The 24,570-nt window shown below is 37.5% G+C and overlaps 1 protein-coding gene across 5 annotated transcripts in view; it reads left to right on the top strand.

The window, feature by feature from the left end:
- Positions 1 to 5,321: 5,321 nt before the first annotated feature.
- The window catches only part of LOC104926257 (protein diaphanous homolog 3), a 151,728-nt gene continuing 132,479 nt past the window's right edge, over positions 5,322 to 24,570 (top strand). For 3 of the 5 annotated variants that reach the window (XM_019262314.2, XM_027281537.1, XM_027281534.1), the window contains exons 1-5: positions 5,322 to 5,926; positions 13,126 to 13,158; positions 13,591 to 13,770; positions 14,098 to 14,202; positions 21,719 to 21,849. In XM_019262314.2, coding sequence (XP_019117859.1) covers positions 5,822 to 5,926; positions 13,126 to 13,158; positions 13,591 to 13,770; positions 14,098 to 14,202; positions 21,719 to 21,849 — 554 coding nt within the window. In that variant the 5' untranslated portion in view covers positions 5,322 to 5,821. The remainder of the gene's footprint in view (positions 5,927 to 13,125; positions 13,159 to 13,590; positions 13,771 to 14,097; positions 14,203 to 21,718; positions 21,850 to 24,570) is intronic. The other 2 variants (XM_027281536.1, XM_027281535.1) reach the window with 1 other exon arrangement.

Here is a 24,570-nt window from a genome sequence, read left to right as displayed (position 1 = left end):
CTTCTTCTTCTTCTTTGGCGTTTATTGGCAGTCCTTAATGTTGCATTCACTGCCATCTGCTGGACTTTACTTCTTTCTTATTTCCTCTTCTGCTGTATTCTTTGGATTAGTCCAGTTGAGACAAGAAGTCTCACAATGACTCTCCTCCCTTCCCTAGATTTTCCACATTCTACTAAACTCTACCACTATTCCTGCCTTCTGCAGCCCTGTACTCATCACTTCCCTCTCTCTTTCATATCTAGGACACGCTATAATCACTGTCTCCCTCTCCCCACAGCTACATCAACCAGTTGGATGTTTACCTATTATATTGAGTGTGCTATTTAATCTACTGTGCCCTATTCTCAGTCTGCTCATGGTCACCTGTTCCGCAAACAAACTCGTTTTCATTCCTCTTCAGTGAAAAATAGTGGTGTGCGATACTGCATATTTTGGTATCAATCAGATACCAAAATAAATAAATACGGGCCAGTATCGCCGATACTGATAGCGATACATATACTTTTCAATAAATAAGGTGGATGCGTCATTGAATTGCCCAAATCTCAATTAATTTTCATTTCATGTTTCATGATTCATGTTTCATTTTTTATTATTAAATAGTTAAAACCCAGGACAGAATTAGGACAAAGTTTATAATTAAATAGAAAATGCTTTATTATCATTTTTTTCTTCAGAAAAATCTTAAATAAAAAGTGCTCACAAACCAGTAAACAAATTAAAACAAACAAGTACTGTTGAGAAACTACTCTCTCCGTTTTTGTAGCTCCATGTTTCCTTTTGGATGGTTTCTTTTATATGTTCATATAAATTTGTAGCGCCATGTTTTATTTTGGATGGTTTTCTTTTATACGTTTATATAAATTTGTAGCTCCATGTTTTTCTCTTTGCAGAAACCGCAGCATTGCAAACAAGAGCGTAACTTAAAGTAAAGAATCGATTTCACCAGGCTAGTATCGATCCGATACCGACTTGGTATCGATAATATCGATATTTGGATCAATCCACCCACCACTAGTGAGAAATGCTGGCCGTCATTCAGCGAGAAAACCAACAGTCTCATGCTGGATGATGAGGCCACTCATAACACTCATATTTGAGTGAATTGTCATCACATTTTGAACAGACTCCTCGTGCTGTTCACTCCCAGGTTTTTGGCCCAGTTGAGACAATCAAATCACAGTCCAAAATCTGGCAGCCAAATACATTCATAAACCGCCTGATGCCCATTTGAGTCCCAAAGTGAAAACCCTTTATATCCTGATGAGGATGATCATGAGTTTATATCCGATAATAAGTGTTGGGCAAACAATGCCTGCATCATGGGCATGTCAACGTGCACAAAGCTAATGATACTATTGGTCACTCGTTGTTCTTAAGGACCTACAAGGTTAAATGCAAAGTTACTATATGTTCGGTCAAAGTGCAGTCTGAGATCTTTTGGCAACACTCCAGGCCTAGATGTAAAGGTCTGGAGTTCTGGACTTGTCTGCTACTGTGGGTCAGGACACAGTGTATTGTCTCATTTTCAGTCCTGTTAAAACTGTTGCAGAAAAGCATTTCTGGTTTTATTATGACTGTGGTTCTTCTTTATTTATTACCTTTTTTTGTGGTCATGTATGTACAAAGTATAGTCTTCTTATTATTAGCTAATCGTAATGGCTTCATACTTCTTCATACGTGCATAACAAATGGCCTATAAATAAATATTGCACTTTCAACCCCATGTCACAGTATGGGTTCAAATTCATTACATGTAAAGTATAGCTTTGATTTGTCATAAAACATGAAGTCATACACTGACAAGTGTAAATGTCCAAATGCTATCACAGTTGAGTTATAAAATACTGAGTTTAGTATGAATATAAATCAAGAAAAGCTGTTTGTTTATGAATAGGTGCCTATTTTAAATTATTGTCTTGATTCAATAATGTAGCTAAACTAATATTTTGGCACATAGGGAAGACTGTAGTTGAAGAAAGTATTACATTTATGTTGAATCTGTAAACTGTGGTTATTTTCAATTATTCTACTTTAATCTATGTCCACAGAGAGTAAACTGTATCTTAAAAATGCAATAAATTCTGATGCAGTGAACAATTTTAATTGAAACCACAAGATGGCAGTATATGCACACCGAAATCTTTAAACAGCCTCTACTCTCCTGGTACAAGTTTCGCAAGATTTAAAGGAGTTTTTTTTTTTTTACTCAGAAGCCCCCGAAATAGAAAATGGAGTTTCATTGTGGGAATAACATTTCCCTTACTGAGTCAGAGCCTTTAAGTTTTATCCTGACACTCATGGCCTTGGTAAAAGGCACAGAGGAGAGAGAAGTCAAGATGCCTTAGCAAATTATTAAGTGTTTGATAGAAAACAGACGTTTATTGAGATTATGACACAAGGTTGAATTGTGCTCATATTGACAACTGATATTCTATTTTTATGAATGAATACCTTTTTTATTTAGGCATCCTATGACAATGTTGTTTTAAATCACCTATGGCAATAAAGCAAAGAAAAAATCTGACTCATTACTACCACAGATACCACAGATACTGGATTTTCTGTATGTGGAGTGTTCAAATAACAGAGATCATTATCATCATCAATAGAAGAACATTTGAATTTCTATTTATTTGATATTTGTTTTTGTTTTTTTATTGTACATCCCTGTGGCAATCCTTTGACTGATTTGTGAGGGTAGATCTCGCATTGTCTGAGAGGATTAGCATGGCACGAAGCAAAAGGCTTGTATTTGGCTAGATGAAGAGTGTTAACACTGTGCTGGCAGCAATGCAGATAGCCTTTCGGGGGACTGAAGTAATACAAGTCTTTAAAGATAACAAGATTTAGAGGTTGGTTAGAGGAAGTAAAATTTGATTTCAGAGCTGAAGGGTTCATTCAGTTGTGGTATTTGAGTTCAAGTTTTGCCTTGAGAAGAAAATACATACAACATTTTCAATTTAAATCTATTTTCAGCATTTTACATATAAGCCATGCTTGTACAAACATGTGTATGGCAGTTTTGCTGATTGACATGATGATAGTGTAGCATAATTACACCAAATCACTGCTCCACTCGTAAAAGAAATGATGCTCAAAATGCTGTTGAACAAATTACATGAGCTGAGAGGGAGCTCAAATGAGTGACTTTTTGCCTGTTTGCCAAGTATATACTGTAGGCTTCTTGCTTTCATTGGTGGCATTAGTGTTTGCCTTTACCCTGGAGAACTCTCTTTGATACTGCATGGAAGTCTTGTGGGAGCAAATCATGTTTTGAGTAGAGCACATGAGAAGGATCTGACAAAGGTTTCTGTTTGTTGCATCATATGAGCTCATTGCTGTTCAGATTTCAGATTTTACTATAGCTTTAGGCTTACTTTTAAATTACCAAACAAAGAAAAAAAAAACCCTGTAGGTTTCTCCACCTAAATAAATAAGCCTGCATGAGAAGTAAAAGGCTTGTTGGGTCCTTAAAACACGAGTAGGGCAAAAATATATCTGAAAAATGAGTTATACATACAGTATATTGTAAAGTGATCCACACACTGATGTTTTATTAACCACGATCTGTGTGCAATTTAAAAAGACAGTGGTCATTCCAATTTAATTGTATGAACTGTGCATAATAGCAGGCTTATTAGGAGTCATATAAAATTGATTGACGCGCTCAGGAAAATGTATGTTTTGTCTTGTTAACCATGAAATACCAAAATGGGGGCAGCAGTAGCTCCGTCCATAGGGATTTGGCTAGGGAACTGGAGGGTGACTGGTTCAAGTCCAGCATGGACAAAGTATGATGGGTGGATTGGTACCTGGAGAGGTGCCTGTTCACCTCCTGGGCACTGCTGAGGTGCCCTTGAGCAAGGTACCTAACCCCCTTACTGTGTATGGTTGTATTTCAGGCCTATATAATGTAAAGACTTGAGTGAAAAAATGATTTCCCCTCTAGGAATCAATAATGTATCCATCCTTCCATGCATTATCTATAACACCGTATCCTCATTAGGGTCACGGTGGGGGCTGGAGCCTATCCCAGCTGACTTTGGGCGAGAGGTGCACTCTGGACAAGTCTCAAGCTTATTGCAGGGCACATAGAGACAAACAACCATTCACACTCGCATTCACACCTAAAGGAAATTTAGAGTCACCAATTAACCTGTTACGGTCACGTCTTTGGACTGTGGGATGAAGCCAGAGTTCAAACCAGGAACCTAACCACCCTAAAGCATTTGAATCATTTTAAGTGTAGATTGACCTTTAAAATTCAGGATGCCTTTGTGTTTTTTACATGAGAGTCTTTCATAACTCCATTACTATTACTGTATTTTGAAGAAAACATTTGTTTTTGGCATCTTTGCATGGTTGTTAATTTGTATTCATTAAAAATGTGCCCCGTGGGTTACATCTACATTGTTAAGTTGTAAGGCTGTTGGAGCTACTGTTTGTATAACTTTCCAGCATGACATAAATTACTTCATAAAAACTGCATTCACTAATGCAGGGATGGCCAAAGTACGGCCCGGGAGCCAATTACGGCACGCGATCAGGTTTCATGCGGCCTGAAGCTTCATTTTTATAATATATTATTTATGGCCTGCTAGGATTGTCACATGCTGCATGGCTGGAAGATTTGGCTTTCTTGGTTGACATAACGAAGCATTTGAACCTTTAAGGATATAACTGCTCGTGTTATATATCTGTAGATGTGACACAAAATATTACTTTCTGAAGAGCAAGAGTGACACATTTTAAACTTAAACGTTAACAGACTTTGCATTACTCATAATAAGTCATGTTTAGAATGAACATGATCTTAAGATTTGTATTAACTTCATGCAAGTTTAATGTGTTTCATACAATTCATTCTTTGTTATCTGACTCCAGATGTGAAAGAAAGGAAGAACTGGTTTTTAGATTCGTTCACGCCTGATTGGCTTACATTTGATGAAATTTCCATTAAAAAAAAAAAAAAATGTGACAATGAAAACAAAAATGTTACAGAACAGTACATTTGTATGTAATTTTTATTGGTATTTTTTTCATTTTAAAAATATTAGTATTGGTATCTTCACATTGTCAAATCTGTCCTTATTTATAAAAAGTTTGGGCACCCCTCCACGGTAAATCAGGCTACATAAACCATCGCACCTACGGGAGACCCAGAACAAACAAAACGAACAACCCTAAAGTGAAGCAAGACTGATTGACAGCTCAAAGAAGCCAATCAGATGCATTCTCAACTGTAAACAGAAGGGGCTGCACCAATGAGGAGCCTCCGTTTGTGGTCGAGTGGATGCGATTGGTTGGATTAAACGAGCGGAGCTGACGTTATTATTGCGCGGGCCTGTCAAAAAAAAGAAAAAAAAAGAAATCTGCCCCATAAAATTTTCAACGTTTCAGAAACTTTTTGTATTAACTTTAATGTTTTAACTTTCAGTTACGGAGCGGATACCATTTGTCAGTCGTGGAAGTTGTTTTTGTTTTTGTTGTCTTGCCGCATGCCTTCTCTCTTAAGCGGGAACTAAAGAGTTAGGTTAGGCGACAGCCCGCAAATTGGATTAGCGCTAAGTAAAGCCACCGTTGAATGATAGTTTAAGGTTAGCGACGAGCTGCTGGGGAGTGACGACTGCAAAATACACGTATGGACATCTCCCTGTAAACTGTATTGTAGACTCGAATGGTAAATGTAATGGTAGACCATTTACGCATCCGTCACTAGTTTAAGGTGTGTGTGTGTGTGTGCTAGAGTCATATACATTACGAGGGTGACGTCTTTAGCAGCTATCACCTCGTGTAGGTGTCATTAAGTTTTGACAACATGGACAGCTACAGTCAGCGGTTTGAATCCAAACCTCAAAAGAAGAAGGGCTCTTCCCACTACGGCACGTCAGGTTACGATGAAGGAGAGAGGAAACCAAAGTTTGTGAGTATGACAGTCTTAACTTCACAGAAACAGTTGTGTTTTTTTTTGTTGTATTCTTTTATTTAAAATTATGCACAAAACAATACACTAAAAACATAACAAAAAACACAACAACCAAGGATCAATTAGTGTCTCAGCAAACACACAAACCCAAAGATATACTACACAAATGGACAACCCACCAAACTAATACCAGAATAAGGGGGACAAAGTTTCCTCCACAAAACAACAAAAAAAACACAATGCATACAAAGCTTCTTACTGTTACCAATTTATCTGTCTGACCATCCAAAGTGGGAAATGACAGGGGCCCACAAAACCAAAAACAAATCCAGTTTTACATGAAGTTTTGCAGTTATCTTTTAACACGTGTCAAAATTAGTACATTAACTGTCTGGTCTCTGATATACGGAAGCCCCAGAGGGTCATACATACATACATTTTATTCCACCCGTTTTCCCGTGATAACGAGATAATTAATTCAAGATCTCGAGAAAACAAAACGATAGTCTAGTGTGTTAAATCATTGCAGGAAACATTATTTAGTGTAGCAATGTCAGAGGAGCAGGAGAATATCGATCACCGCATCACACATCTCTTCAATCCAGGCCTGACACGGGCTGAAATAGCTTTATGCCTTGCTATAGATGATGTACACATTAGTGTGTGTCATCTAAAAAAAAAAGAAGGCTTCAGCTTTATCGGAGGTGCAATCTAACTGAGCCTGATGTCGTCATAAAGACCCTGAAAATCGAAACTGACTATCTGTATTTCAAACTCCGTAATTGTCTGAAATGTTGTTGAGTTTTGAGACAAAACAAGAACAAATACAAAATACACTAAAGGTGTCTAAAGGTGTGTCTCGTTATCACGGGAAAACGGATGGAATAAAATGTATGTATGTATGTATGACCCTTTAGGGCTTCCGTACTGACAGACACAGGAAAGTACAAACCCACAAAGAAAATAGAGCTTCAAAAACTTTTTTTTTCCATTTATTATGATGTATGTGGAAGTGACCATGGCTTGATTTACTCTATTATCTTACATGCTGTGTGTTCAGCTTGATCACAGCTACAGAAATGGAGGCACACAGCTCAGTCAGAGCAGTATAACATTGATGGAGATGTGTTTATGTGCTCGTGTAATGCGCCTTCACACAATCTCTGTCACAGTTCAGAAATCTGACACACATGAATAGAGTTTTCTTTGTGAACACTGACCTTGACTTTGCTTTGCATGTTGGAAATCAAAAGGTTAAAATTAGCACACTAATCCACGTACTGCTTACTACTACAGACCAACCGACGTTGTGTCTGCGTGGTGGTTGTTTGCTGTACTCTCCTGGGAGATAAAGGCTGCATAAACCATTACTAGGTTTCTTAGTAAGTAGTCTGCAGTGTACTGACGACGGTCACGTATACCGCTTTCAGACAGGAGACTGGTAAATGATACAGATCCACTTAATGCACCCTCAACCTGCATTTGACCCCATTCTTATGAGAGTGCTATTACACCTTAACTCCTTGTTGCCGCTCTTCAGAGATTTTAGTCTACAGTTGTAGTTGAGGTCCGTACGGGAATATTTATTTCAGTCCAGACTTATTATCCACTCCCACTGATGAGCTGCTAAATCTCTTAGATTTACTATGCTTAACAGAAACACCTGTTCACCTACTAAGATTAGCTGTTTGGAAGCAGGTTTCCAATGTCAGATTGCTTGATTTGTGTTCAGCCGTTCAGAATCGCTGCCAATGTGAATTTAAGCCTCATCATTGCACTGCAGCTGTCAGAAAGGCATAATTTGAATACTGTGTATATTTATAGTGTATAAGAATTTAACAATATGATATTCAATTTAGCAATATGAAGGAATCGTTTGGACTCTGGTAACTTGTGATGGCCCTTTGTAATCATTTTTACCCTGACTATAGAGCTTTTGCGTCCTATAACAGAGGAATGAATGAATCAGGACCGTTCACATAGGTTGTCATTTTTTAACATCACAATGACCACCTGTTATCTCCCGACTATGACGACGGTGGAGCCATCTCCTTGACAACTGAGCAATGGTTAAGCAATAGCTTTTTTTTTTGCCCTTTCAAGCTTTATTTGATAGAGACAGCTGAAGAGTGACAGGAATGTGGGGAGAGAGAGAGACGGGGAATGAGATGCGGGAAGGAGCCACGGGTCGGATTCGAACCCTGGGTTTCCGCAGCAGGGACTGAGCCACATGGGGCGGCTGCTCTACCAACCAAGCTTTTACTGTGAAGAGCGTGGGAAATGTTGTATTTTCACTGAAAATACAAGATTTTTTGTGTGTGTGTTATGTTGTTTACCTACTCATGGCTGCAGCTTTTCACGGTTGTCTGAAAGAGTTAAAAGCAAAGCGCTTACATGAGCACAGTTTTACTCCGGCTGACAAAGGTGTTAGTTATTGTTCCTCTCCTCCTTAATATACTTAACAAAAAGCTAAGTACGCAGGGGCCATCATGCCTCAGCCTTGAATTTCTAGCTCTTCTCACAATTGTGTTCTGTTTATTTGTCAGAAATTCACAGCAAAAGAACATCTTTTTACTTATTCCCACTAAAAGCTGCATACATGTACCTGTGATGATACAGTCTTGACACCTTAAGTCCATCTCCCTCCTCGTCTAATAGCATTTATGACACCCAGACAGTTATTAGAACTAATTAGTGGAAAACATTGTAAATAGTTCTCGCAGTGAACAGCATTGTTTTATTAACTGTCATCTCAATAGGTGGCACTGTAATACCATATTTACTGTAATTGGTAGAAAGTCGATTTGCCTCTAAAGGCTACATGATGTGTGGAGGCTTTTTTTCTTTTTCAGGCAGAGCATTATAAGCCTGAAGAAAGAAATGGAACACAAGTCTTCTTAATGAAACGTGTTAATGTTTTTGGTCAAGAAAAAGTGAGATGGACTGCTTCTTTGTTGCATTCAAAATCACTTGGGTGTCAGTTAAAGCTCTGAAGAGGTTTTATGGTCTCATTAGTGCAACAGATCTTGAATGTCTTTTTGTATATCATTAATTTATGGGTTTCCTTTAGTCTTAATGGCCAATGTTACTGTACTGTTACGTCATTTCTTAAATGAGTAACTGCATACTTGAGCCATTCATTCACCTTTCTTTTAACCTTAAGGATAAGAAACAAAATGCCAGTAGTGTTAGCAAGATATCTTTTTATTTTAGAGCTGAAATGTAACATTGAAATCAATGTGATACATGAAAATCTGGCTGGGGGAGAAAGAGCAGTGAGGTGGTGCGGAAATGGAGATTAGATGAATCAATTAGTCAATGTACAGAAAATGAAATTTAAAAAAGAAACTCTTCACTAAATCTTGTGTGCAGGAAAAATCTTGTGGCACCATGTGTGTTAGATTCTGTCAGTGATTCAAGTCTAACCACACATGATCTCTCACACTTGTAAGCACACCTACAAATCCCCTCATAAATAACATGAGTGGATTCCTACACAAAAAAGTTATAGCAGAATTTCTGAATTAATAGACCACAGTTTTAAAAGTTAGCTTTTTTAGTATAATTAAGGTGGCACAGTTCTGCCTATTTTCCTTGTGATAAGTATTTGCAGCCCTTTGGGGCTTGTGCAATTGTTCCAGAGTCCTGAAATATAAAACTAAAGTGGAAGGAGAATTTAGCAGTGCATTTTCAAAATCTGATGTGTGCTGTCTGGGTTGTTTGGGTTGTTTTTAATATATGCTTTTTTTTCTGACCTCAATGAAGCATTCCCTTTCTGTGTTTACCTCTCTTTTCTGCTTTGAATTGCATGTGCAGTGTTTTACAAGTGGTGGTTCACTTGTCTCATTTAATTGAAAAAGATGTTATCGGAGTTTAATTAAATGAACAGGGCGATAGCGGAAACTAAAATGAATTCACTGACATTTACAAATTACTGTTGTCAGACCATCCTATTTTGTCCATTAAAACAAAGGATTTGCAATTATGAGATCTTGAAAAACACAAAGCATTGCTGGTAAACCAAAAGCCCTATAGCTTGCTTTCTGGCAGCCACAGTTTCATTTGCTGTTTTGTTTGCAATTGTGTTTCTTACAGGGGGCACTCGCCCGGCTTCTTTTTGGCGGACTCACTGTCCTATGCTGCTCTTAGCTCCCATCGGTGGCCTTCGTTTTCCACTCTCTTTGTCATTTTGGCCATTTTTGCTTGCTCTATTTGGAAGCCTTGGAAATGTACAATTGGACCCCCAGTGAGGCCTTGCTCCTGTCTGCACCCTTAATTCGGGACTACAGATGGGCACTAAGAGGTGGCATTGAATTATTACGGCTTGCTCATTTTAAGAACTGAAATTTCAAAAGGCTCCTGGGTAGGAGTATATTTCATTATCGATTTAAACTATGAATTATTTTTTCTATTAGGGTCGATCGAAATTTCCTAAAGCCCAAGGTGATGTCTTTAGATAATTTGTTTCGTCTGACCCACCGTTCAAAACCCAAATATGTTCAATTAACAATAAATCAGAGAAAAAAAACAGTCACACTGTTATTGGTATTTGAAAATCATTAACTGTCAATAGTGCTTATACAAGTGCTATGCTTTTTTTCGATTTGACATTAACATTTATTTTCATTCATGCAAACTGCTCACACTATGAATATATAGCAAAACAGTGTAAGATCTCAGCATGGCTTTTGCACCTAGCTGTGCACCATCTGCAGCCATGTCGTGTGTACACTGTCCTGTTGCGGCGTTTCCATCGCCCGCTGCTCCGACAGTGCAGTGCTATTGACAATTGCACTGCAAGCACCCTGGGGATACCACCTGTGGATTCCTTTTGTGAAATGCTGATTGTTTGTTGCTGTTAAGATGCAACAATGGGACTCAGTACTGTTCAGTACGAACTGAACATCTTGATGTTTGTTTTAGCCTGCATTATATTTCCCGCATATAAAAGGCACACGGTGAGTCTGCGAACAAGCTGCAATGACGTACGTAATTGCAGAAACTTTAGAGAGACTGCAACAGCTGGTACAAAAGGCTGCTTAGGCACAGGCAGCAAAATCTTGAATGTCATATTCAATAAATTATGAAGTTGGTGAAAAGGAACAAGAGCTGGCATAATGTCTATTCATTAATTTTATATTTGCCATTTTTGTGTTCCGTATCATTAATCCTACACGGTCAAAACAGGAGGACCAAGTCACTGTTGCATTTTATTATACCATTCTGGGTGTTCTCCTCTTTGCTTTAGCAAAACGGAAAAGCAAGGACCTGGATAACAAGCAGGAGTTAAATTGTTGAGGGATCGCGTCAAGAGAGAGGTTTTCTCATGCTTTTAGCTTGTCCGACCCCGCAACTTTAAGTGCTGTTTTGTCCTTTCAGTGTTCAGAAAGTTAGTTTCCTCTTAAAATCAATTTAGGTCAATGCTGAGTTATGTAAAAAAAAAAATTGTGAACACTGGCTTTTTCCTTGTAGCTGAAAAGCTTAATGATGATGTAAACCTGTGAGTCACAAACCCTATTGATCAAATAAATGTTTGTACAAGTGTGCAACAGTGATAGAGTAGGGCAGTGTTTCTCAAACTTTTTACAGCGCGTACCACCTCAGAATATATTCGGCTCACCAAGTACCACCAGTATAACGGACCTTCAAATAAGCCAACCTTATCCAGCTACATACAGTTAAAGGGTGGAGGTAGGGTGGAAAAAGAGTACTCCTCCTCGTTAACTAATCATGAATGTCTGTGCATGAACGTGATGTCACTATGAGCAGGGTGATATTGAAATAAAACATCACAGGATCTCATAGTTTAAGTATTTTCATTCAAATTCTTGTAGCACTGATGGTATTAAATGTTGGCGTACCACCAGTGACACTTGTACCACAGTTTGAGAACCAGCGGAGTAGAGAATGGTAAGAAGCTTTGAGAATAGACATAGAAATAAAATCCGGTATTTGGAAGTTGAGTCTTGTGTCTTCCATTTTCGCATATTCATTGTAGTTTTTCGTGTACTAGTAATTCACAGTATCTTGAATTTTGACCATTTTCTAGTCATGTAGTGAAGTGCATTTGGCTTTTTTTTTAACATCTCAAGTATGAATACAATCATTTAGGATTGTTAATATCTAATTGCTGATTCATCTTGGTTAGTTTTTGTTCTAAATATATGTATACTCTGGCATAGTTTGTCAAGATGTGGGCATGTGAGGTAAAAGTTTAAAAAGTTTAAAGTTTGAGTCCAATTAGTGTTTTTTTAGTTGTTAAGGTGCAAAATTATTCCTACATCAGGCATACGGTGGGTCATTTTAGCCTTATTCTCCGATGTCAGCTTTCAATCTGTTTCATTTGTAGCACATTTTGAACAAAAATATCTGATGTTAATCTTGGAACACTCATTAGGGGGATGGCTCTTGACAGGCTGACATATTTTATTCTAGGCGATTTTATATTAATTAAACACCAGTGGGTATTGATTAATTTTCTCCAAGGGCCTGTATGGCTTGCCGTTCAGCTTGAGAGTGACTTTTTTCTTATATATAGCATTTCATTCTGACCACATCTTGAAATTTCATGTTGTCTATTAACGTATTGACTTCTTATTCCTATTTAGGATTATTCCTTTGGGGTTTTTGACTCTGTTACACCTGTTCAAAGTACAGATGGCAACATCACACGGAGTCCTCTGAAAAACAAACAAATTTAAAAACTCTGTTAGAGCAGAAAAGGCAGCAACTTGCTCAGCAGGAGCTGAGGTAGCTGGTATGCACAGATGATAACAGGCTAACTGCCAATCTCCACTCTCCACTGCACAAGTGGATCCTTTATGAAGTAAATTACACACAGAGCTTGTTTAAAAAAAAAAGCACTTTTTAGGGAGCAGGTTTTGTTTAAATGACTAGTGTCATTGATGTCAGCTAACATGACACTTGGTTTAGACATTAAACTTGGCCTTAACAATCTGTAAACCCTACCCTGAAAACACTGGAATATGTATTTTGAGTGTAATGGTGAATAGACAAAACAACAGCAACATTTCAGTGTACTTACACTTTGAGCCCTCACTATATATTTCACTCCTAATGCAGCAAGAAAAATAAACAGCACAAATTATCTCTAAAAAAATTAGCAATTAGATGTGTTAATTTTCTCTAGGTTGTCGTATGTATCCTGATTTGTGTTTTCTGTTCCCCACCTGTAGCACTTACCCTTTAAAAACATCACAGATGATGTGGTAAGATTTTAGAAATTGGTCTGCTTTCTCCTCTCTTTGTCAGTCTCTGCAACATCTAACATCTCTTGACTAAAAATCATCTAATCGTCTTATGTATGTAATGTGATGTAATTGGTCTTCATTGCCAGCCTTTGGATTCTTTCACATCACAGAGCACAGACTGCTTTTCTCACTAATGTCTTTGTTGACTCTACATGTTATCTAAATAGTGCTTTGTTTAGCATATGTTTAACAGATGTTTGTTCACACAGTTCACGCTGATGGTATTGTTTTTTCTAACTCAGTAACAGGCTAATTGTTTTTGTTACTACGATCTGATTTTAATATACTCACGATCTAACACATCTTTTATGTTTCGTCTTAACTCAGCACCAAAACTACTGTGTACTTTTTTTCTTATTTTAATTGTGTTTTTCTCTGTTTTCTGTACAGCTGGACAGATTTGCCAGTATTCGGATTCCGGGAAGTAAAAAGGAGCGACCACCCATATCACACTCTAAACACAATGCTAATGATTGGTCCATTTCATCATCCACTTCACATCAGTTTGAGGAGCTTTCATCAAAGATCACTTCGGAAAAAGAGATCTTGGCTCTGTTTGAAAAGATGATGGTATGGAGTTTTTGTCATGGTACAATATCATCAAAAACAATCTTGCAGCTTGACATGCAAAGTGTACTTGTGATGCAAGGTGCTAAATATTTTAGAAGAGAAACTTTTGGGGCTGACTACCTCACATAACAACATTACATAGTTTCCAGAAACAGTGTCATGTTTTGGCGAAGAAGGCAAATGAATAATTAAGTGTAAGCTAAAATGTTAATGGTGAAAGAAGTAAATTATATGCTATGAGAAAAACCTGTTGCTTAAATCAAAAAAAAAAAAGAGAATTTGGGGAATTGATCGCTCTATTTTTCTTTTCTTTTCTTTTCTTTTCAGGAGGACATGAACTTGAGTGAAGAAAAAAAGACTCCTTTGAGAGACAAGGACCTCAACACAAAGAGAGAAATGGTCATCCAGTACGTTTTTACTGCATCTAAAACTGTAAGTTTTTCAGTTTTTTTCAGGATCATTTTACTTAATTAATTTGGCTGCCTAACATGTAATAGTTAAATTATTTAACATCTGGTTTATCTTTCTGCCATGTCTCACATGGGACATGGAGTGAGGAAATTTTTGATTTAATTTACTTATTAAATTGTCTATTCAAAAACAGGGTATATTGGATTACAAAGCAGTGCAATCTCATTTGTCTTGCCATCACTATTTCACTATTAAGAGATGTAGTTACACCTGCACTGGGACCCATTTGTAAAACTACACAAAAACTGTATTGAGGATGGGAATATTTAACAGATTCATCATTCAAATTCTTATCCATTAGCATGTGGCCGACCCCATTAAAATAAATTTGTCCAGAGAGCATCTCTTTTTCTTCTGTTCTCTGCAGTCATGATCTCTTTCTCCATCTGTCTCTGATTTCCATACTCTGTTCCAAAAGGTGATCAAAAAATCTATTTGTCTTTTAATAATTTCACTTGCTTTGGATGATAGTACATCAAAACACAAATGGTTGAGATTTGGTATTCACTGAGTGCTGGAAGATAATTGATTACATTTTGTATATGTGAGTTTTCAATCATGGTTGATTGGTCCTCCTTCAGAGTTTTAGCAATGAGCCCTAAGCTTTTCCTTTACTCCTTCGCAAAGCACAGACAGATCTTGATAGAGGGTGATAAAACTGTCAGTGTACAGAGGAAAACGATTAAATCTACAAAGAAATGGAAACTATGGATCATTCTTTCTCTCACAGACCAAAAAAGTCTATGCTTTACATTGATTTCTCTTACCCTTAAGAATAGAATCCAATTGAAAGACCACAGTTTGAAGGTGATACTCCATTACATATCTACCCCAGAGCATATTTGTAGTTAATATGGCTTCAGTCGGTGATACTTAGTTTGAATAATAATGAAAACAGCATACCTGGGGTGTTTTGTTGTTGATTTCATATTAACAGAAACTTGAGAGTAACCCCTTTCAGGGGGCAGATCCTAACTTAAATCAACTGTTGTAACAAATAGGCAAACATTAATCGATGCTTGAGTTACCTCACATTGCATTGCTGACAGCAGATTTTCTTTTACATGTTTGTTTTTTCTCAAAGGTTTTCTGGTAAGCAGGTTGGCACAGTGTCTTGCAAAGAAGCGTTGTGTTTATTATATTTGCTTTAGCCAGACATCTCTTCAAAGTTGCCTCAGGCTGTCCATCTCTAGTTACCATTGGGAGCAGCCTGTATATATGCTTGCCTTTGTTTACCTGCATGGCAAAAATAATGTGGCCACTGGCCAAAATGCAACAAATTAAAATCTTTCAAAACAGTTTTATGAAATGCTACAAAAGAGAACTAAAGAGAACGGTTGTGAAGCATGTTGACATATGGTATTTCTCTCATGTCCATTAAGTTAAAATTGAGTTAAAATATTATGACAGTTGATGTAAAATGCTCAGCAGGCTGGATTTTAATTCAGTTTTATATCAATTACAAAACCATGACACGGCCAATTTATGATTATTATTTTCTGTGGCTGGCCAGGCTCTCGTGTAATAATTTGCCTTCTTAATACCAGGTCCATGAGCAATAATACTCTAAAGGTTATGCTATACTGTAGTGAAAGGTGGATGAAGCTATTTAATGTACGCTTTTGTTACAGACTAATCAGTTGTTAAGTGTTGTTTTGTTATGTGGGGCTTTTTAAATTCTTTTTCTGTTAACAGTCTAATTTCTCTGACTAGAGTCAAGGCAGGTTTCCTTTCCCCATGAAAAAACTGCAATAAGGGAAAGCGATTTCCTGACACACCCATCGCAACCACATAAGGCTTTGCTAATTTATTAACCCCTTAATATTACATCCTAAATTGATGTGAAGTGAGGTTCTGCATTGTGATTTTGGTAGAAAGCTTTGTAGAGAAACTATGGTCATTTTTTTTTTTTTTTTTTTTTTTTCACACAAAATAATTCTTAACCTTTTCCAGTGAGTGCCTTGTGTAGCTGTAGATAAGATGACCATTCTACTTCTTTTTGGAGAACACAATGTTGATTTTTCTGCAGCCCCCCTGCTGTGTAGGAACAGGCATTTTACTTAGTGAAAGAATTTTCAGAAATGTCTCTCCCTCTGTCTTTGTGGTGTAGTATATATTTAAAATCAGTAAAATGGGGTACACAGTCAGTTAGAATCCAGTAAAGTCAGTTAAGATCCATTAAAAAAGGAAGTTAGGAGGTAATAAAATCCAATAAAAGGGAGGTGTTCAGTGTTCTTATTTGCAAAGATGGCACAATACTCACAAAAAGGGTTATTGGTTGCTGTAATTATTCTCCTGTACACACAGACCAGGCATTGCTTTGATTAGTGTTGGGTTGTCTGGTGGTGTGCAGGAGTATGGGTGTGTTTATTTGTGCCTCAGAACATAACCACAGCGCCCTAAACAGACTACCGCATTTAAATGGGAGGACTGGTATTTTTTCCGCAATGTTTGTACAGCCTAATGCAGATCCAATGGAATCGATAAGGATCAAACCACAGTATTTAAAGTGGGTATCTTCCAAACTTTCTTTTTTGTTCATAGTCTCATGTGATCCAGCCATACTGTGGAGCTCATTTCACTCATGACTTTCTCAGGATAAATTGCTAGCAACCCTCAGAGACCTTTAATCAACTAGTATTAGAAAACATGAGACTGAGGCTCACTGTGCCAACATTGATCAAGCATAAATTGTGGTCTGCTGGTTTCCAAATTCCAATTGTGGCTAAGACCTCAATTAAAGTGATTGATTGTTAAAGAAGCCGATCATTAAAAGAGAAACCAATGCCCAAGTAGATAAATGTACATTATACATGTACAATGTAAACAGAGCATGTTGAACACTGAGTAATTACACATCACTTTACGTAGATACAGTCATACAGCAAGGCTAAGTTATAGCAGCTGTGTTTTTTTTTCTTTTTTTAATTTAACCCAGTAAGCCTTTTTGAATTAGTTCTTTTTAATATACAGTCATAGATTATTTTGTTTTTAAATTAGAGAAAACATACTTACAAATATATTTTTATCTGAAGCTGAAAAAATCTCATCATAAATATTTACATGGTCTTGATTTGAACATATTTGCAAGTCAGATGAATTCACAACTGATTGACACTCACCAGTTGAGGGTACTTTATCGAACCTTAGTATATTACATCATAATTTGGATGCACCAGAAGTAGTGGCATTGAACGCTATAGGAATTGTGCTGTTTCTGTCAACTTCAGGTTCAGCATAATGCTTAGGTAATGTTGGCAGAGAGACAAAACCTGTATCACTTGTCGCAGATTGGGCGTAGGTGGCAGTTGTTATCATTCCTGGTCGCTATCTCTGTATCCTGTCCCCAGTGTCCAATCTAGCTGAGGAGAGGGGGAGGGCCTCAGAACTTTTGCTGTGCAGAGTAAGGGCTCTGAGAGTCTGTGTGCAATAAGGCAGAGATATGGAGGCATTGTGACCACACTCTAACCTAACTGTCCCATTGGGAACAGAGGAGGAGGACTCCAAGGGAAAGGGCAGCAAAGATAGGGAAGCAGTGGGAGAAGAAAGTTGCTTCATTATCATAATTGTTGTTGGCACAGTTACGTGAGAAAGAAGTGGAAATCCCTGTGGGTGAATGAATAGATAGGATTTCTCCCACAGGGTTGCGGGTGGATGTAATGAGAGGACAGTCATGTGTTAAGATTGATACCTGTTAAAGTTAAACTTGACCTCATTGCTGTTGACCACACACCACACTGTGCTGGTGTACTGGAAGGTTTTTGTTCTACCCTTGTAAATTTATTTTAATGGGGCCGGCCAATTACATTGCAGATCTGCTTGATTATGCTATATACAAACAATTCACACATTGTGTATATATATATATATATTGATCAGAATATTAGGAAAATATAGTTAATAGCATGGTATTCATATTGAGTTGAAAAATGTCCTCCGTTGGAAGAGGCAGAGGGGTCACATGGACGGTCACTGTTGCAAATTATGTGGATCTGGTCAGGGTTGCAGGTGGGTCCAGTCCACAGCTACTCTGATGCCAGCAGTGTGCAAACAGGCTGTCACTAATGCCTTTAGCGAGAAAGGCTCAGCCAGACGTGCCTGTTGCTGCCATGAGCAGCACTCATGGTTCTCTGATTACTAAAGACCTAAGCGATCCTGAGAAACAAACAGGATGGCCATCATGATGTCTCTCCAGGACAGGAGAGGCGTTTGACCACTGGGCCAGAAGAGCCAAAGGGAGGGAGGCCAGTGTGCTGCCAGAGAGTGGGTGGAATTGGCCAAATTGCCACAGCTGTACCAGTTACTCCAACAGAGCAAGAGACATACGAGACATGAGTTGGCCTAAGCTGAAAAAGAGTTGCAGTCATTTTAGCAATGATGATGACATCACTAGATTCATAGGACTTCTCTCTGATTGGCGTGTGAGTGCTTTGATATGTCTCATGGTGCTGAGGCAGAGCCTTGCTGGGATAAACCTACAGTGAAGTCCAGTGGAGGGTATAGCACATAACATATGCACTTACTATCACAGAAGAGTGTTTCAGTGCTGGCTACTTTTATATTTTTTGATCCTAATAAAATTGTTTTGATTAACAAGCTGCAGTTTGCTATGTGTGTAGATTTTATGTCCAACCTCCACTTCAAAACAATGCAAGCATGTTATATTTCCCCTGATTACACATCTGGTGGCTAAAACTTTCCATATACACCAAGCAGACGTTCATGGGCATAATGAATAGATGAGTTAAGGATTTATCTTATTTACATTGCGCTTTTTACAGCAGAGCTACTAAATGCATTGAAAACACACACAATGTTTCCAAGGTAACAGGCAGAATCCTCACAATGTAATTTAACAGTTTAAAATGTCCTATAACACTTTTGTATTTCTTGCCATTAAACAATTGTGCAAGGAACTATGCTACACAAAAGGAAGCTAGTGGCACTGGGATGTACTAGGGGCCGTACCTAGGATTAATATAGCACACATATTAAAAGACTGAATATAAAGTTTTCAGAGTAAGATTTTCACATTTATTTATTTATTTTATTATATATTCGGGAGCATATTATAGATTGATGCTTGAGGTGTCAGGGGAGAGACAGACTGGGCTTAGCTCCATTGTTTTGGCAGCCTGCATTGGTATGGGATTATTTATTCCTGCTAGTAGTGATGCAGACTGATTTCTGAGGCTTTTGATAAATCAAAAAAAACATACCCAACGATGTGTGACGTTTTGGCATTAGTGCAGCTTCTTGATAAACTAAATACGTGTAGGTTCAACTCTACACTGCCCTTCTGAAAGACACAGAAGCTTTAACTTTAAGTAAGCTTACTACGGACAACAAAAAAAAGGTACAGGCATTTCCACTAGTTTGGCAAGATGAATGCAGATTGCAATTTGACGGTTGCTGTCTTTTTCAAGTCTGATCAGATACATTTTAATTAGAAAGTTGACCATTTGTAAAGGCTTGGGGATTGGGGGGGATAGGTGACCTTTTATTCATGCAAGTATAAATAACGCTTGATTGACACCCCATATGGCTTCTTTTTGCATGTGATCAAATATTGTAGAAAATTGCAATGTGAGAGGTCATGGCTGTCTCTGCTAATTGTTGTGATTACTGTGTTGATGACTACATTCTGAACCAATATTAAAACAATTTTCGATTCCGTACACCAAATATGTGTTGGGGAAATGTGTAATTTTAGTGCGAAATATTTGAAAAACTAATTAAGAGACTTAACTTACTATCATATTAAAGACAACTGATAAATAAGACTTTGGGATTTAATTATTACTATTTGAAGGTCTTTATACTGGGAATTTAAACTTAAGAAATTGTTTTGAACTTTTCTGTGTTTATAAAGAAAATATTTTTCTGATAGAGTATAATCAAACAACAGTGTTTGGGGGGGGGGTCTGTTTTTGGCAAACCAGACAGTTGGAAGGTTGGAAGTGGTGATAAATCCACTTTTTAATCCCAAAAGATTAAAAAAACTCCAGGAGCATTTTCCACTCATGCTTTTAACTTGTGCATGATACTGGTGACATTGTATGAATCTATTTGGGGGTCTCCTTCCCCCTTCTCCTGGGGGTTAAATAGCAAAGGGCTACAAGCTACATGCTGCTTCAAAACTATGGCGGCTCTATAGCATCAGAAAGAACAGCCAGTAAAAAAGGCACACGACCAAGTAAATCTAGTGAATATTACCCATAGTGAACATAATTCCCAACATAAAGTGATTGGGTTGTTGGAGTAATGTTTGATATTAAATGTATTAAACATATTAGGCTCAAAGACAACATTTTGGTATCATGCGAACACTACATGTGAGGTAAAGGTGGGATCTATGCTTTTTCAAAGATATAGTTGCCATTAACAGATTTTGTATGTCACATATCACGATATTGGTTTGATGTTCACATTGTCAGTGAACTAATAATGACACAGAGTATTTTAAAGTTGGTTACCACTTTACTACCTTTTAAACTAAAGGCCAGATTCTACTTACATCACTCTCACATGTGCACCCAAAAGCAGACATACCCATGCTAAAGTATAGTTTTCATACTGTAACTCATGAGTCATATTAAAAATGACAGGTAGATATAATCATGACATATATATAGTATGTATATTCAATATACCTATCTCACACTATTGCGGTATACTTAATCTGCTGTGTTTGTGAATCAGAAAATTTACTGATTTGCTATTACGACGTAGAAGAAGTTTATTTGCCATTATTAGATGGTGAAGAGGCAGACAGGGAAGAAAATTAGGGAGAAGGGGGGTATTACATGCACTCATCAATCGGACTGGATTCTGACAATTTTCAGCTTGTTCACTTCTACATGCACATTATGCACAAACAGTGACTATTGTCACTGCCCCACAAACATGCCAAAACATGAAGCCTCCTCCACACACAGCTCACATGCTGTTGTGAAAACAGAACAATTGGTAGAAAAAATCCCCAAAACTCAAGTTTTTGGGTGACTCTGTAAAACATACTGCTGACATTTATAAAAATAAAAATATTTGTGTATAGGGTTAATTATAGGTCTTAGAAAAAAAGAATATCTGAATCGACAGGTTAGACTGAATCAGCCAAGAAACTTGCAATTGGCATCTCTACTTATATTCAGCTTTAATTAGATATAGATTAAATAGCCTAATTGATTCAAGCGACTGACTAGCGTTTGCATTCTGTGGCCAATTTTTTGGCTGGTAGGGGAAAACATTAATATACATTAACATACAATCTTGAAGACCAGAGGTTTTCAAAGTGGGAGGCTGTCCTCCCCAGAAGAGGTCCAAACAATATGAGGGGCAGTTCAGTGAATGGAAGTGAAAAATATTGCATTAGTTATTACATTAGTTATCAAAAGGAGATCACATAGACTTGTTTTGATAACTTTTTCCATGGCTGCACTAAAGATATTTCTTCTTCTTCCTCTCTTACTTCCAGGGTAGCTTGAGAAGCAGTCATCAGATATCTCCCCAGGAGTTCCTGGGAGAGCTGAAGTCAGGGGTGATGGACGAACGTCTGTTTGCCTGTCTAGACTCATTGCGAGTGTCCCTTACCAGCAACCCTGTCAGGTAGAGTACAATATTATTTTTTTGTTTAAATGCATTCACTATTGTTGCTTTTGTAATTCTCACAGTAATTCCGTGTTTCTCATAGTGAACACAGTGAAAGTGCCATTTTTTGATAAATATGTATATCTATCTATCGGTCTGTCTGTCTGTCTATCTATCTTTCTTCAAAATGAATGTAATTCTCATATAACATTAATATAAAGAAAAGAAAGGATTCAATCAAGACATTAAAATAGCAAAGTGAACAGAGCTGCAGCTCATACCGTGAAACTCTTAGGGTGCGGCTGTGAAAATCATTCCATTTTATTGCAAATGCTTCCTCCCGGAACGATACACCATAGTTTGCTCATTGGATTTATTCAGAATTGACTCTATTGGAGAGAACTTGTTTAAAGTGCTGAATTCTAGTTCAGGTCTTACAAAGCATAAAGCAGTGTGAGCAAACTTTTGATTGCTAACGAGTTGTTTCTTACTTCAATGCCCATTGGGAGTCTTAGTTGACTTAATACATTGTCTTGTGCGGTTTACTTTTTGTAATAATACATTCTTTTTTCAACATACTGTAGCTTCTCATTGCTTGTGCTGAACTTTTTACCAGGGGGAGTGTAATGTACATTCAAGCCTAGAGGTGCTCCAGCTGTTGGCTGTGTCAAAAATGAACAAGACTTCCAGAACTCTGGATGCCCATAGAACTTTTCCACCATTCTGTGCAGGCTGGTAATTTAAAGTGCGTAATGTGGCTGGGCACATTATCATAAATGTCTATGCAGTCTAATGTAATCCAGTAGGCCAGCAATAAGCAGTATCCTTTCAAGCATATAATATAATTCCACTATAATGCATTTTCAGTTATGGTGTTCCTAAAACTCATTTTTGTTCACATCTCCACCCAGGGCCTTTGTCCAGTTAATTGGCAGGTTTTGCATGCAGTCTGTATTCCTGTTATTTCTTTGTGGATTAAATACTTAAAAATAAGTTACAATAATGTAATTATCACATATTCGAACATTCACGCTGCCTTCGATAATAATCTCACTAGCAGTATAGTATATAGATAGTCTAGACTATCTTTACTTTAAAGACAATCCATCAATAATCTTTGGTTAAAAAAATCTAAATTAAACCGTGATAGGAATTGTGTCGCACAGTTAATTTCATTTGTTGCAGCACTCATTACAGTCCTAGTGACCATGTTCATATAAATCATGTCAAGTCATATACAGACATCTGAATTAAAAAATAAGAAGCAGCAAACAAACGTAAAGGGAAATAAGTAACTGAGAAATAAAAAAACGCACATTTTCCTCAAATATAAACATTCAATACACCACACACATTCCAATAGCTTCTTACATGTAACAAAATTTGTTTTCAGTAGGGAGGCTAGTCATGTGTCACAATACTTCATCAATGAAGTTATATTGTGTGTGTGTGTATATATATATTGTAACTTTGTTGCCAGTACAAAGTAAAGTTGACTTTGTGTCTAGAGGGTGGGGGTGTTCCTTTGGTGCTATCTAAGCCACATTGACAAGCAGATACCCAGCAGTCATGTCTTGGTTGTCTCCTCTCTTAGATTTAGATGGTTGCTTTGGGCTCTGTCTGAGGTTGGGGATTAGCAAGTTTGTTTCATATTATCATATACTCTGCTCGAACCATTTTAAAGGCAGTGGAAAACCTAACCTTAAACATTTAGTTTCTACTGACTCGGCACACACATGTTTACATCCATTTCCATAACTGATGTGATGGACATATAATTGGTATACAATACAGGCTTTGTACAGTCAGGAAAAACCTGGAAAATTTGTACCATTTGATATATAATACATATTTGCAGGCCTAAAATCCCAACATTGTTTGAATCCACTCATTTAATGTTAGAGCAGATCACTCGTGTAATGTTTTATTACGCATGGTCTCTGTTTGAGGTAATATGATTTCTACAGCTAGTATGCTACAGAAATGGAAATTTTAAAATATATGCCCTAAGTCGAAGAGACCATGACCTGGAAGATTCAAAATATAGACTGCACAAAAAACATGTTTTTTAAACATGGTAGGGGCAGTGAAGTAGCCACTTCCTCCTTTACCATTAGCCATGGTAAAAGATCAATGCACCAGGCTGCTGCTGCTACATTCAAAGGTACTGATGTGAAGACATTCACTGCTTTTTTTTTTCTTCTGCCGCCAGACAAATGTTGATTTTTGCATGATGCACCCAAACACAAATCTCTTGACTCCAGAAGTACTTGTAGCTAATTTACACTATTCTTGATAGAGTTGGACGTAAATGTATCAGGTGGAAAGTTGAACACAGACTCTCTAGTCTGTACTTGCCATTCTGTGATTGCCCTGCCTGTTCATCATGAAGATTTTATGACAGCAACTGGATGTAGCACAATCATGGTGCTGGTGGACCTAGAATGTGAGTGTGTCCGAAAGAGAATTGCTACTCTGGATGCATGTCAAATACTAAGTCCAGATGTAGGAAAAGGTGAACTACCAGTCATTTAAGGAGGTGAAAATCTGCTGTGTTGAACTGCTCTTCACTTTGAAAGTTGGGATATTTAGCAGCATTGCAAGAGAAATCACTGCCTTCCTCAGCATGTATCAACAGACCAACCTTTGCTGCCCTTCCTCTCTGAGGACACACTGAATGGTAAGGATAAACATATTAATTGTCATTGTTTTTTTTTTTATACATTGAATTATATCGTA

The sequence above is a fragment of the Larimichthys crocea genome, chromosome VIII, assembly GCF_000972845.2.
Source record: "Larimichthys crocea isolate SSNF chromosome VIII, L_crocea_2.0, whole genome shotgun sequence".
NCBI classification, from domain to species: domain Eukaryota; kingdom Metazoa; phylum Chordata; class Actinopteri; family Sciaenidae; genus Larimichthys; species Larimichthys crocea.
This window is presented reverse-complemented; position numbering and strand designations above follow the sequence as displayed.